Source organism: Hippocampus zosterae, chromosome 18, assembly GCF_025434085.1.
Source record: "Hippocampus zosterae strain Florida chromosome 18, ASM2543408v3, whole genome shotgun sequence".
Lineage (NCBI taxonomy): Eukaryota > Metazoa > Chordata > Actinopteri > Syngnathiformes > Syngnathidae > Hippocampus > Hippocampus zosterae.
In genome coordinates, this window is record NC_067468.1 from 14,837,969 (window position 1) to 14,853,535 (window position 15,567).

Below are 15,567 nucleotides of genomic sequence, written 5' to 3' on the forward strand. Positions count from 1 at the left end.
TTCCAAAGAACTATAAGTGTTAGTTTTGTGTGTGTGTGTGTGCGTCTTGCACCAAAAGATGTTGTCACACTCGACCCCACTCATGATGCATTTAGTCTTTTAGAAAGTACGTGAATCTAAATGTAAGGGCTGTGACTGAAGTGCGCCACTCAGGAACTGAGTGAAAAAACTTGAGATGCGTGCCGGGGCCCATCCAAGCTGTCCTCGGGCAGTAGGCGGGCTACACCCTGAACTGGTTGCCAGCCAATCGCAGGGCACACAGAGACAAATGACCATTTAATAAAAACTGTGTAGCACCAGTCAAACATGCGTTTCCTTTGGCCTTGACACTGAGCTATGACACCGCACATCAACTTGAGTCCTCCCCGCACCCACATTTGAATAAATTCACATGACAAAGAGGAGGCGATGTGTACGATGTGTAAGAGGCAGACTAAAAATGAGGAAAAAACTATCGTGTGCTCATCATCAACCTTTCGCCACCCCCTCCTCGTACCTTTCACGTGGTCCAAGTTACGCGTACGGTACCCGGCTAACAAAAGACAGAAACTCCCACCCTCACGTCCTGCCTCACTAGCCCACTCATGCCGTGCATCCTCTTTGAAATGAAGTATGTTTATTAGAAGCAGATTACGTGTGTGTGTGTGTGTGTAATTGTGAGCAGCACAGGGAGAGAGGAGCTGGAGTTGGGGGGGTGAAGGGGGGGGGGCTCTGGTATGCACATGTGGGTACCAGCTTTTGGTGTCTGACATGTTGGGGGGTCTCGATTCTTTGGAAACGTTCCTCTCTCTGTCTCTCTCTCTTTCCTGCTCTCTCTCTCTCTCTGTATCACACACACACCCACACCCACACACACACCCACACCCACACACACACACGCACACATATGAGCATTTGAGGGGATGCGGCTACAACCTGAAAACAGCGAGACTGCGTGGCGAGCACCGAAAAGTTCCACAAAGCATCACGTGACCTTTCTATGACCAGTCTGCCCACTAACAAAATGTGTTGGCTCAAAAGTACTCAAAATCCGCTGAACTTGACTAAAAAAAAAAAAAAAAAGACCACTGAGTGGAGCTGGAATGAATTTTTGGAGTGCAAAGTGGAAAAAAGTACGGCCGCTGGAAGAAATTAATGTAACAGAAATGTTCCTCCTGGCTCAGGTTTGGGTGAAAACTACCACACGTTTATTTCATTTCCCTCACGGGATGGATAAAGTATCTGCAGTACCTACGTACCAACCGATAGTCTAATCAATCTTCAAGTGATGCAGACATGAGTGATGAGTGAGGCAGTAATTAGGAAAATATTAATTGTAAAAATATTTTTGCAATAATTTCCAATAACATCTTAGAACTTCTCCAAAATATCGTGAAAATTATCATGAAAATGACAAAGATGTTATGGATGCATTATACAGATTTTCAAGACACCACGTGTGCCATAGAGCAGTGGTCCCCAAACCTCGGGCCGTGGACGGTCATTTGGCACCGGACCGCAGAGAAAGAAGAAATAACTTACATTACAACAACTTACTTTTCATTTCGGAACCTGAAAGATGTTTTATTTTGAAAATGTATCGGATTCTCTGTTACATTCGTCTACATTATGTTACTCTTGACGCATGTTTAGGATGCTTCTCGATCACGTGATAGGCTACCGCTAAATTGAAACCCAGGAGCTAGCAAAGTGCGTAAAACAAAACAACAAACGTCTTTGGAAAGTTTCTTTGGGAATGTCCCGGAATGGGTAAAGGCCCAGTCAGAAGACAGAAGAGCAGCCTACGATTTTCAAGAAAAAGAAGGCTACATTTTATCGACAGTATCAGAAGTCCTACTTAAAATACATATTTAGCTCAAGGGGAGACTACCATCTCCCACACACCAAGCCTTCTCTGCATAATATACGGCAATGGTGAGTCGTATTTTTCATGCTTTTTTTAATATGCGACGTATCTTATTTTGAAGACACGTTTAAACATTACCATAGTGACCAGAAAGCGTTTTGTGGCCAGATAGGACCTTCTTCGTGTCGTGATTCGTGTTTATCATTGTGTTTAGAAAATATCACCGTTTCCATGCAGGTTATATCATATTCTTTTGTCGTATTCATCCGCCACACCTTAAAGGCTGGTCCCTGAAAATATCGTCTGACATTAAACCGTTCCGTGGAGCAAAAAAGGTTGGGGACCGCTGCCATTAAGGATGATAATGAGGAGAGGTAGTGACGTATCTTGGTCTCCGTTTATAATAACATAAAATGAAATAAAATAAGGTTTGGACATTGACATATATCTTTGCCAATATTCCTTTCAAAATATAATGGCATGTGAGAGAATGAAACACGTCACCTCGTCATCCTTGTACCAGGACAGCGACTCGGCGGTGAGGACAAACCAGTACTCCTTGGCGCCGCCCTTCATGATACCAATGTTGTTGATCGTCAACCATCCCTTTCGGATCACCTGGGCAACGGACGGACAGGACATGCAACAGGATTATTGGTGACAAGCAAGAGGTGATGTCACACTAACACTCACTCGCCGCAACATTAGAAACACCAGCAGGACCTGTGTCAAAAATTCGGCCATGATCAAGATAACAATGCCCAGAAATGGATCCCTCGACATCACATAACTGAGAAATATTACCTTTTTAAATCCGGCCTTTTTAATGTATACCAAATACATTGGTATCTAAACAGTACACTCACTACATCTGTGGGACAACAAATAGTATCGGGCTCTATACACACAGTACGTGATGAGCGACTTGATTTACCTTGAACCGATCGTTAACTCCTCTCTCCGGCTGGATGAAAATGCGGAGAGAATGTTACAACTCACAGCCAACGAGGGCTCCTCGTGAAAGAGGCCAAGTCACATTTATTGGTGTGCATTGCCAGTCAGAAGTCTGCATTTCATATAGCGGGCGGCTGGGACAGCAAGCATCAGCGGGGGACACTTGTCCAAACGCCCTTTTCAGACCATGCAGTCAGATGCAGGAGAATGTTTCATTCTTTTTTTGTGTAAAAATGATGAACATATAACCCCGCCCCCCCAAAAAATAAACACCAGCCAAATAGTACAAGTAAATATATTTGTTTTTGTGTTTTGGCATTAACTTGTATGCTCAAATGCCAAATCTCAAAATGTTGCCCGGAGGACTAAAAATGGTTTCACGATGGCGCCAGCATGACGCCGAAACGCAGGATTTTGGTTGCCAATATTTCCTGTGGGGGGGAAAAAAATAGTTTTGAAAGCCATACAAATCGAAGGTCCTGAAATGCTCTGGAACGGCCACTGTGGCTTTTGAAAATTGCACATTTCGGGCTGCTGAACACAATGTTTACTTACACAAGGCCACTTTTCATGAGGCCAAAAGACAAACGATTTCCCATGTAGTAAACACTCATAATGAGGCTGGAAGGGGGGGGCTCTATTAGGAAGTCAAGCTAAGACGGAGAACAGAAGCAGGCGGGCGTCTTGAAGGGCCAACTACATCCACGTGTAAACAGGAAGCGCAGATCGCCACTTTGCTTACCGCACCTCTGACCTTTGCCCCTCCCGCGCCCCAACCTGGGTGGTTCCTATGACGACCGCCAAACACCGATGGGACATGCGAGCCGCTATTCAGTATGAGGGTGTTGAAGGGAGGTGAGGAGAGATGGCTTTTCTTCGCGTACCATATGAGCCGATTTTTGCGCAATGACCATCCCGTGCATAGAAACGCGGGAGTTTGGAAAATAACACGCAACATCGAAATAAGAAGGGAAGAGGAAGCAGCCGAGGGTTTTCCACCACAAGTGACCAGCCACTATTGGTATGGGAAGCGTATTTTGCGCACACAACATTTACAAAGACCAAGAGCATCTTCAATCTGATTGAAATTCACTCGGCCGTGCAGAGAGTGGCTACTCACCATAATCTCGTCCTGGAGCAAGCAGCGCACAAGCCACCGAGAGAAGAAGAAGAAGAGAGGAAGCACAACAGGGGAAATTGCATGAAAGAAAAGCCCAAACCAATTGGAGAGCGCCGAAGAACAGAAGAAACAAAAAAAAAACACTCGAGAGAGACAAACCAGCCTTGGTGTGACCCTGCTGAGTACACCAAAATTCCGATTCCAAAGGGTTACAATTATAAATATTGCTCAAACGTGAAATGTTTCATTGTTGCCAGGGTGACTAGAGCAACCCATTAAAAAAAAAACAAAAAAAAAAACATGGTGGACGTAGTCACCTGATTGCCAGCTGCCTTCTTCTTGTTCATCTGGCTGATCCTCTGCTGGGCGCTGCAATCCAACGCACCAAAATTAGCACGCGGGGGCGCAAAGAACGGGCTACCTGGCTCGAAACGACACCGAGGACTCACTTGGCAAAGCCGATGAAGTCTTCGTGGTTGGTGTTCATGTAGGACAACTCGATGTCGATCAGCAGGAGCACCTGACGAACATTGTTGTTACTTTTGGGAGTAGCAACGGTAAAGTTTCACGTTTGATGCAAGGCTGTGCTTAGAATGTATACATCAATGAAAGAAAAAGAAATATCATGAAATGTGATTATTTAACATTTACAAAATATATTTATTTTATATACAGTATATTATTCTATAAATTATTTTGTGACAAAATGGCCCGAACAAGCTCATATTACTCATTCTGTCCACAAAAAAAAAAAAATGAAAAAACTTGTGAAAGTGATAATATCATTCAACATGATTCATGTAGCGCTGTCCATATTTTTTTTTGAACAACTCATTTTGTGGTCCACCAAAATGAAGAAAAAGAAATGTCCCGAATGTTAATAATGACACCATAATAACGTTACCTGGCCTTTGGTGCGGCTCTCTCGGTCTCGGATGTGCTGAGTGACGATTCTCTCCATCTCTTCTCGCAGCATCGGGTACTGGGCCAGCTACAAGCACACAGCACAGTGGGTCGGACGCATGTGCCAGTGGCGCGTGTGCGCGCACACACACACACACACACACACGAACATAAACACAAACAAACTTCTCTCAATGAAGCACAACACAAAGTTCCACTACAAGCACTATAAAAACAACACACACAGAAAAAGTGTTCTGGGCTGAGAGAAATGCGGGGTCCACTTTTTGGGAGATTTTATGCATTGAGGAAGAAATCACCAAATTAGAAAGCCAATAGAAGAATTGTGCCAAGTCTGTGATGCTGCCACACAAATGCAAGATCAACATTGTTCCTGGCAGCGAAGCATTTCTTTCCCGGCACACTGAGGGGCTTTTTTTCCATGAGCTCATTGCAAAGCCACAATGACACACACACACACACACACACACACACACACACACACACACTGGCAGGCCTCCACCGAGACACAGACACTAAAGGAAAAATGACAATTTCTTTTTTTCTTTTTTTTTTCTCTCAATTGCATGTCACAATGCATCTTGAAGTAGCGTTGAATGGGAACGATGAGTTTGCTTTTTCACCTCCCAGTGGTGGCGTCGTGGTTTTGTGCTCTCACAAACCAACAATGTCCAATTGGTGTGAGGTTTTATGAAAAATAATCAATGCACTTTTAACCTGACATTTTTCGTTGAGTAGAAAAGACATGTCAACCAGGCATCGTAAAATAACACTTAAAAAAGTTTGCAAATGTGAACATTTGCTACCAGTCATCAAGAGTCTCTTTCAGTTTTGAACCATCTTTCCTGGATGGATTCTCGGTCAACATCACGTACCTTTTTGTAAGAAAACAAAGCACAAGCCTTTTCTTTTAGTCAGCATTAAGCATTTCACGATTGTCCATTTTTGCAGGTAGCCAATCGGTAAGATGCATTACAACACGCAGAGGCGCAAATCATTTTGTGCCACATAAAGTCAAGAAGAAAAAAAAAAACGAGCAAGTCACGAGCAAGACCGCATGCAGAGATGCAAAATGTGCAATGCGGAAGGAGCAAGGGGGGGGGGGGGGGGGTACGGGGGGACAGGGGGTGATGCAGACGACTTCAAACTGACCCCTTTGTGGATTTTCCCAAGTACTGTATATCATAATACAGTCTGTCTTTAGAAACAGTAAATCTCTGCAAGTGAAAATCGAAAATAACAGCGTGACAGAGAGGAGAAATCCAAAGGAGGTCACCCTCTCGCTTGGGCAAGATGACAGGATGGAGGACAAATAAAAGCAGTTCGAAACATAAAAAAAAAAAAACAGTAAATAAATCATCAAGATGATGGAAGGGCGTCGCTTAGTCAATGAGTGGAACTGCGCGATCAGTCGCACCACATTAGCTTAAAAAATGACAAACACCAAGAACAAGGCGGGTCAAAGGTGTAGAGCTTTAGCATGATAAGGCCAGATATGAAATAAAATGACCTAACATGCGGACGAAATTGAAATAAAGGGAGTAAATGATCAAAGTAAAGTCGGACAATGGCGCATAAAACAAACAGAAAGTATTAAATGGCCACACGGGTAAAGTCTTGAGGAAGGAGAGACCGATTACGGCCGGCAGTTGGGCAGATGTTGAATTTGTTACGCAAAAACTGCACAGGATTAGCATGCTACTCTGTCGAATAGCTTCTTCAATCTCGGCCATTCCCGTTTCCAACGTTGACATGTGTAAATACGCGCCATACAAGCCTGATATTGCCACAAAACAAAGAATAGTATCCACATGTCAGTTACAAATACGTGTATAGGAAGGAAACTAATATTTTATACGATGTGAAACAAACAACCGTCGAGTTCTTCTTCTCTGAAAAATTTTAGTCGGCAAATCCGACCCGCCATCGACAATAATGAAACTAGTTAAATGTCAACACTGGGAGCTTCAAACCGTGTTGGCATGCGACCATATGAGCTTTTTTTTTTTTTAATGGTATTATTTCTTCGCTGTGTCCTCATGCTTCACTTGTGGCACATTTTAAATTGTAAAACAAAATATCTTCAAGTTGATAACGGGCGAATAAGCCCAGCCATCGGTCTGCCCCCACCTGCACACTTTACAAGAGATAACATTTTCTTTCTTTTTCTTTTTTTTTCTTTTTTTTACCTTTTGACTACACTTTTGTATGGTGAAGGTGAGCTCATTGACCACCATGTCTATACACTTGAGTGTGGGCTCCTTCAGTTTTTGGATCTGCTTTTTCACTATTGCCTCAAATGCCAGGTCCGGGGTGAACAGACCCGTCCTGCAGGGGTGGAGGCGGCACGGGGAGACGACAAAAGGAATGACACAAGAGGAGAAGGGGAAGGAAATGGAGAAGCGAAAGAAGCAGAAGGGAAGAGAGGAGAAAAAAGGATGGATGGGAGGCAACATTTTCCCAGACCAAAAAGACGAGGAGAGTTGAGTGGCAAGATCAAGCTGCACAGAAGGAACAAAATGAAAGTGAGACATTTGTTGGGGTTTTTTTTTTTTCTCTCCTCGGGACGAGACGGGAGAAAGAGCGAGACCGCAGCCGGGCAAACTGCCTGTCTTGACCCCCCTCCCTTTTCCACGCGCCATATCCCAAAAATAACACGGAGCATCCCCGTAGAGGCCTCCAGGCTTGCTCTTGGAAGGCTGCTGTCAGGGTGGAGTTGGAATTTGGCCACACACACATATATATATATGTATATATATATATATATATATATTTTTTTTTTACGACCATCACGGCTCTTTTATGCTACAGGTGCACGGCTGCGTTCTCGCACACACACACACGCACAAGTCTGGGCGCTGAGGTCATCCAATATGGCTCCCAGTTAAAAGCAAGAAGAGCGGTCGTGGATAGTTTCTCTTCAGCTATGTCGCTTTTCCATACTAGGAAATGTGTCATGAAAAAGTCTTTTGTTGTTTAGAATCGTTTTGTCCGTAAGACAAAATGGAAATGGAATTAAACCATTTCAGGGCCATGTTGTTGATATTATAAAAAAATGATGTGTGAAAATACATTCACTATAACTGCTGTCTAATAGAACAATAGAGGCAAATGTATTTATGCTTTTGTATGACTTTCAGGTTCCACTATACAAAACAAAAACACTGTAAATGAACTTCCCTGGCAGCCATATATTCACAACAACTCAGCCTCCATCCTTTTTTTGGTTTTTGAAATCCCCCATCAGCACAACTCCGGGGGACAGCCTGTCCAGCAAAACGCGACGGCAGAAGCTCAAGGCAAGGTGCACCGCAGCCCACCCCGGAGCCCTCACTGTCCAAAACAACCCAAGGAGGCTGGAGCGACCGACACAAGTTCACGGGACAAAAAGGGAACGTAAGTGACAGACAAGGGATTTGAGAACACACAAAAAAAAAACAAAAAAAAAGTCGCTAGGCACCGTTGACTACTTTTGTTTACCTTTTTGGTACACTGTCTAACCGTATTGACTAGCTCGGACATGACCATATCCACACATTTGGTGCAAGGCTCTTTAATCTTCCCAATCTGCCTTTTCACAATGGTCTCAAAGGCCATGTCGGGGGTGAAGAGACCAGTTCTGCTCGTCAGAACCGGCCACGCAGACAAGAGAGGAAAAAAAAAAGTTGGATGAGAGAGAAAAGTGTTAATTGCCAGCCACCAGGAGGCGACTGAGCTAATGGAAAGATTATGAAGGAGGCGGAGGGGTGCGCCGCTCATATGACGTAAAGGTGAGCGGAAGGACGAACGTGCCTGATGCCGTGGATGTTCTTGATGGCGTAGCTGATCTCCTTGCGGAGCTCCTTCTCGTCGAACTCCATCTAGGAGGGGAGGCGGCACCGTGTCGTCGGGCTTGGGGTCGTTGACCGCGGTCCTCAAAAACCAATCGGAAATCGGACAAACCTTGACCAGCTCAAAGGGGAAGCGCTCGTGGAAGATGCGGTTGATCTTGGCGCCGCCGGATAGCTCGGCTGTGTCGATCTGGTCCCCGGAGCCCTCGATGCACTTTTCAAAGTCCACGGAAAACTGCTGCACCATCCTGCACGCGCACATTGCAGTCTTGTCACACATTTGTCCTAAAAAAAATGACCGCTAGAAATATGCAGATGGGATAAAACTGTCCACCAAAGGAATTCATGTTGTCTTTTTCGCCAACTGAGGCACAACCGGGGGAATATTACGTCGCATTATTCATTCCTGTTTATCGTGAAAGCCCGATTTATTTTTCTTCTTCTTGTGTCGTTCACAGTGATGACTCACTGAAGCAGAGCCTTGGTCTTGCGGGACGGATCGTCGGGCCTGAAGTTCTTGTACTCTTCCACCTCCTTCTCGATGGAGAGCAGCTGGCTTTGCAGCTTGGCCCGCAGAGCCGGCAGCGTGTCCCGGATGTGGTTGGTGAGTTGCTGCGCAGTTTTCAAAGTTAGGATGGGAGGGGTACCCTGAAGGCGTGTCGGGCGTTCTGCGCTCCTTGACCGACCTGGTTCAGGATTTTCTGCAGGTAGGCCGTGCCCATGCGCTCGGCCAGGTGCCTGTAGGCAGGGTGGGAGAGAAAGAACTTCCTCTCGGCACCCAAGGCGGCGGTGATATCTTTCTTTCCGTCGATGTCCTTTTGGCTCCGGTTGACCACACCGATGTACCCTTGACAGAACAGACAATAATAATTTTCCTTCGAGGCTTCGAGGAGGCTGCCGATGCGACTTCCAAACCATTTCAAGACTTTATACAAATCTATGAGGAATGAAAGAGGTGATTTATACGAGTCGAAAATATCAAATAAAATCACAGGTGGACGAATGTGTGGCCGCCAAAGATTTTTAGAAGAGCAGTCAGGTGAGTTCAAGTCAGGCGGATCTTGTTTCGCTTCCGCTTGACATTCCTCACGCATTTCCCCGTTAAAAGCGACAGCCGGCGGCCTTGTAAACCCGAGCAGACAGACACACGAGGGGGAAAGGGGAGGTGGCGGTAGACGGAGAAATAACACCGACTATGGAAAATATTAAACGTGCGGGTTCAAACCAAAGTGCGAGCGGAAAAGAAAAGTACAGCATCAGCAGACTGCAAGACCGCAATTTTATTCCCCCCCGCCCCCCCAGCCCTCTTTTTATCTGTTCCCTTTTTTCATCTAACTTCTTTTTACGGCTCCTGCAGAGGTTGGAAAGCCTGTGCTGAACTTTCTTGCCACCACAAGAGGGAATCAGTGGGTCACAGGTCCTGAATTGTGTGTGTATGTGTATGTGTGTGTGTGCACTCGTTTCCATGTTTTGAGGGGACATAAAATTGGAAACACAGTCACATCTTGGGGACCATTTTCCTTATGGGGACAAAAAAGCAGGTCCCCATAAGAATAACGTATAAAAAGCATCAGAGGGCTGCCCTGAATGTGCCTGTGAAGTTCTTAGCAAAAACCCACAAGTGTGTGTGTGTGTGTGTGTGTGTGTGTGTGTGTCTACCTCGTCTGAGTGGAAGCAGCTTATTCTCCAGTATGTCCTTAGCATCCGTGCCCTCGTCCATAAGGTCCAGTTTGGTAATAACGCCGATGGTCCTCATACCTAGACACACAAAGTCAGCCGGGATAGGCTCCAGTTAGTTACCCACCATCCGAGTCAGGACAAGCGCTCTAGAAATTGGATGGACCAATGGAGGGATGAAAAGCAATTTTGTGTGTGCGATCAAGCAAAACCTACCCTGCGGGTCAACCTCTTTGGCAATCTTTAAAGCGTCCGAGTTGGCCAGATCCGAGTTGGCCGGCGAAACGGCGAGCATCAGGCAGTTGTCCTTGGTGACAAACTGCAGCAGCATTTCCCGGATCTGAGTCTCGATGTCGGCTGGCTGGTCGCCCACAGGCACTTTGGTCATGCCGGGCAGGTCAACCAGCGTCAGGTTGAGCACTGCCGGAGGATAAGGGGAAAACTTTTTCAACGATATAGTCGACTAGTGCCGCATGAGTTCCCGTAGAAAATCGAGGGCCCCACCGTGAGGGGAGTACACTCGCAGGTTGATGGGAACGGGCGAGATGCCCTTGTTGGCGCCTGTCATCCGGTCAGTCTCGGCCTCGATCTCCTGACGGACCTCGTCAAAGTCCGTGAACTTTTTGCCCTTACAGTGGAGGAACTCGGCGTGCTCTGAAACACGCACGGAAAGAAAGAATGGCATCCTGTTTGATTTCTTAATCTGATTTTGCGACCATGAATCAATCGAAAGTCAAACCTGGCTAATCCTGAGCTTTTATACTTACAACCGAGTCACATTTGTCTTGATATGTCACATGAATTCATTCTTCAAATATCTATGCTAGATTTCTCTCTCCCCCCCCCCCTTACCTATTAAAAGTTTTAACATGCCACTATGACATTTATTCTCACCTGTAGGAGAGTTCATCAGCTGCAGAACTAAAGGACGACGGGTCACGATGCCGGAGCCACGTGGAAGGAAATCCCTAGAACACAACGATGCTACGTGACAAGGTGATCTACAACTTTTGACACATTTGAACAAGTCTATTTTGGAACAAATTCCAAACCGAAACGATATGTTGATTTTTGTCAGAATGCAAAAAACAATGTAGGCTTGTGAAGAGTGCCGGTAAAAGTGACTTTTGTGCCAACATGTCTGAATGCATTGCGGTCTTCCTGCAGGGTTTCATCTATTATGTAACAGCAACACAAACTGCACGTGAGTGTGTGTACTTCCAGCAGCGAACACGGCAATTCAAATTCACTGACGTGCAGCATCATTACATGTGTCGGACCCCCGCCCCAACCCCCCACCCTTCTCGCTTGGAAGGCTTTTAACGGAGAACCAGACGGTCGCAAGTGCAGGTCTTCTCCTTCACCCGTCCTCTCGGTTAAACTGCAAGACAAACTCTTTGTGCCTTTGTAAGAAGGCTCTTCAAGAACAGATCTGAGGCTGTCGGACACTTTTTGGAATGTTTGTAGATGTGACACAAGGCATCTTGGGATAGCCTAATTGTCACGTCTTTGCACTTTAAGAGAAATGTGGCCAAAAAAAAAGCACATCAAAGCATTTAGCAAACATTTTTCTTCAGAGCCTGTTGAATATTGTGCAGGTGTCGCCAATGCGTTGGCATCGATGTGACTGGCTGACAGGTTTGCCTCCACGGTGGATACGCAGATTACAACGTTGAGCCCACGAGGGAAGATAGGGAGCGAGATTAGCGTTAATCCTCTGTCGCTTTCCTCCTCTGTCCCACACTCTGTCGCACACTTTCCTCCACGTTTTTAGATTTCACCATTTGAGACTTGAAAACAGTAACATCGATGTAAAAATGTTCCGACTTGAGCTTTAATCCATCGTCTACTACCGATTTAACCACTTGAACGAAATGGAGTCAATCCTTTATCGCAAAGGTCACTCGTTTCCCCTTGATGGGTTATTTGAGCCGAATAAAATGAGCGAAGAATGGAGTGAAGCTGCTACATTTGTCATAATGCCTCAGGCGATCATTTGCTACGTTACATAATATGTGAACGCTAAGGCAACGTTGCATAGGCGTAATCTCTGGGGCGGCGGGGGGTGGAATAATGTAGGCAGGATACGTCATTAATGTGAGTTACCACGTGAGGTCACTTGCAAGCATCAATAACGGCAGACGGAAGCCATCAACAAACGTGATTGGGCTGACGTGTCGTAAAATGTGTCACTCTCGTTGATCAGTAACAATGCTCGGCGTCGATACAAATGAAATACTGGCGCCATGCGATTGGAGCGGAGAGTGTTTCGAACATTTTGGTTGACAGATTTAGAAAAGAAGGTGCAATTCAAAACAATGGACGGACTTTTCTGACAAGATTACCTATTGCCGTGGGTTTTCTCCGGGTACTCCGGTTTTCTCCCAAATTCCAAAAACATGCATTGGCTGGCAACCGGTTCAGGGTGTCCTTCACCTACTGCCCAAAGACGGTTGGGATAGGCTCCAGCAACCCCCCGCGATCCTTGTAAGGTTTAGCGGCTCGGAAAATGGATGGATGGGTTTCCCTTCTGACGCTATGGCCAATCAAAATTGATAATTATGATCATAAGAAAAACAGACATTTATGATACAGCTCTTGTACTGGACACGGAAAAAGTGCAGGTGGTGGATCGAATGTTTTATCAGGCCTGCGAACTGAGACGTCTCCCTGCCATTATTGCGCATTATCGCCTATGCTCGCCTCATTGATCGCTCTGACTGGAAGCCGCAGCATTGAGGGTTAAAAGCCTTTTTCCGGATAGGACCCAAAATAAAACCAGCAAACCGGCTGTTCGCTTACTGCCAAAAACGCTTCACGTCGCAGTTGCATCTGTTAGGAATAAAACGGCTTTGTGATGAAACACCGAGGCAACAACTGTGTTTTTAAACTGACAACATACATCCGATGCACTGCAATGAGCCACCGGGGAGGAGGGGTGGGGTGGGGTGTCAACCCGGAAGGATGAGAGGACACACAATGTCACTCTGACAGCACACACGCACGGAATCTTGGCATGGACGAGTAATAACGTTTCACATTTTTCCTCTTCAACTCTCAGCGTGATCGCAGCTCCCTCGGGTACCGGCGCCATAATTAGGCAGAAGCTGTTGCCATGACGACAGAGGAAAGTGCCGCACAATGATGAAACGGACACAACGATCACATGTACACTCAGGGCCCACAAGGGGGCTTTGTCGTTTTTATGCCGGCAATCAGATTGTGACTCAGATGTTGATCGTCATCCATCCATCCATCCAGTTTCAGCGGAGCTTTTCCTCGTGAGGGTCATGAATGAGCTGGAGCCTACCTCGGCCCACTTTTGGTGGGGGGGCGGGGTGCGCCCTGGCTTTGCATCGTGAGCACTATGCTTTTGGTGTTGGATCACAAACTCTTCTTTTTTCAATTTGGTGATACAAATTCTTTCATCTGCAGCCCAAATATTTTCCAGGCCTAAAAATGGAGCTGCTGCTGTATTATAAAAATGGCAGTGTTCTGTAGTCCCTCCATTTTTTTTAAATGAACTCTCTTCAATGAAAGCTTGAAGTCTCCACTTCAATCAAATCTGAATTGATTGTCTGCTAAATACTTAGCAAATGATCTCGACAAAGTTTTTTTTTTTTTTTTTTTGTCGTCGCACTTACAAATTAAACACAGAAATTGCAGAATTTGCATCACAAGGCAGCGTGATGATGTAAACAGTATCACCGATTCTACCGGCCAAATTGAGGATTAGCGCTTGTGGCCACATGGTTGTGCACAGTGGGAATCTGCTGCCAAACCAATGCGCACTGAGGCAACACGGAGGGCACGTTGGTACCTAATGACATATTTAACCTCGCTGTCAATCAGTTAGAATTGAAAATGATCCATTTGCATCCATTTTTTTTGAATGTTAGGTGCCGTTGCACTAGCTTGAAGCTAAAGCATCGCACACAAAGTCTGACCCTCGCTTTCAGCAGGGAATGCAGTCACGTATTCACATCGCACGCAGCACACATGTACACATGTCCTTCAATAACGGTGCCGTGTTGTTGTTGCCTGAGCACTGCCGGTTAAGCTTCGCTCATAAACCAGATGGAAGGGCTGAGCCGGAAGGGCTCAAAGCTCAGGTGGACTCGCTCGCACTCTCCCTCTCTCTCTTCCTTCTCTATGGCTACAAGGTCATCATCACGCAGCATAAAACATCAGCGCTGGCTACTCCGCTCTGGTTTTTCATCATTGCAAGGCGAATCTATGTGCACAACTGACGCATGCAACTCTGCTTAGTCATGAGCAAATGGCACGGGGAGAACAAAATGGTAGCCTCGCCGCAAAGACAACACAAGCGCTGTTGTAGCCTAAATTGAAACCGCTAATTATGAGCGACAGTGGCCAGATTAACCGTTCTGGTGGGCCGTATACAGCCCACTTGCCTTCGCTTACACCACGGGTCTCGACGCAGCACTGACAGGTTCTATCAGGCTGTGATGTTCTGTGAACGCACCCTGCAGCAGGTGAGCTGAGGCTTGAGCACCACAAGGGCCACAAGACCTTACAAAATAATAATCCCCTTGGTGAACTGGGTGCAGAGGTAATACGTGTTTATAAATGATGTGGCAGCACTTTAAATGGAGCAGAGAGAAAGAGGAGTCGGAGGAGGAGGGGCATGGGGACTACAGCACGGTGCGTTAAATGGAGTAAATGCTTGAAATCTGCTTACTTGCCCACGAAGTTCTCCAGCACCGAGCTCTTCCCCGCACTCTGCCCGCCTACCACGGCGATCTGAGGCAGGTCGAGGTTGGCGTTCTGGCCGATGGCGGAGAAGGCATCCTGCATGCGGTTCACCAGGGGGATCAGATCCTCCATTCCCCGGTTCCCCATTGCGGCCGGGTGGATAGTCCTCGACGGAAGTATTGAGCGTGATTTCCCCCCCGTTTAATTGTGTTCTGAGCTGCGAGCGAGCGTTCCCGTCCCCGATGCGCTTCTCCACCACCGAGCACCGCAGGAGGGCGGGAGGATGAGGATGAGCTCGACTTGTATTTCCCCTGGAAAACTCCCTGCATGCACTACATAACAGTCGCCGCTTGATGGCGACACTGCTCTGCTTTACAGCTTTGCTTTGCAATGAGACGAATGATTCCGCTTCAGTTTTTAAACCGCTTGAATGCAACACAGCAGCACTCGTTTGTTGACCGAAATCACGTATTTGATCGATTTTTTTAATGTAGGGTGGT

The 15,567-nt window shown here is 46.2% G+C and overlaps 1 protein-coding gene across 15 annotated transcripts in view; it reads right to left on the minus strand.

Annotated features, from left to right (window-relative positions):
- The window catches only part of dnm1a (dynamin 1a), a 33,012-nt gene extending 17,620 nt beyond the window's left edge, over positions 1-15,392 (minus strand). For 7 of the 15 annotated variants that reach the window (XR_007959778.1, XR_007959777.1, XM_052050405.1 and 4 more), the window contains exons 1-16: positions 15,054-15,391; positions 11,246-11,319; positions 10,856-11,005; positions 10,568-10,771; positions 10,334-10,432; positions 9,361-9,521; positions 9,144-9,286; positions 8,787-8,922; positions 8,637-8,704; positions 8,325-8,463; positions 4,825-4,911; positions 4,370-4,440; positions 4,238-4,289; positions 3,921-3,932; positions 2,781-2,810; positions 2,351-2,464 (exon numbers count right to left, since the gene is read on the minus strand). Coding sequence is in view for 13 of the 15 variants with exons in the window: in XM_052050405.1 (XP_051906365.1) it covers positions 2,351-2,464; positions 2,781-2,810; positions 3,921-3,932; positions 4,238-4,289; positions 4,370-4,440; positions 4,825-4,911; positions 8,325-8,463; positions 8,637-8,704; positions 8,787-8,922; positions 9,144-9,286; positions 9,361-9,521; positions 10,334-10,432; positions 10,568-10,771; positions 10,856-11,005; positions 11,246-11,319; positions 15,054-15,214 (1,701 nt within the window). In the remaining 2 variants the exon portion in view is untranslated. Of the gene's footprint in view, positions 1-2,350; positions 2,465-2,780; positions 2,811-3,920; positions 3,933-4,237; positions 4,290-4,369; positions 4,441-4,824; positions 4,912-7,033; positions 7,173-8,324; positions 8,464-8,636; positions 8,705-8,786; positions 8,923-9,143; positions 9,287-9,360; positions 9,522-10,333; positions 10,433-10,567; positions 10,772-10,855; positions 11,006-11,245; positions 11,320-15,053 lie in introns of all 15 variants that reach the window. The other 8 variants (XM_052050402.1, XM_052050401.1, XM_052050412.1 and 5 more) reach the window with 8 other exon arrangements.
- Positions 15,393-15,567: the final 175 nt, after the last annotated feature.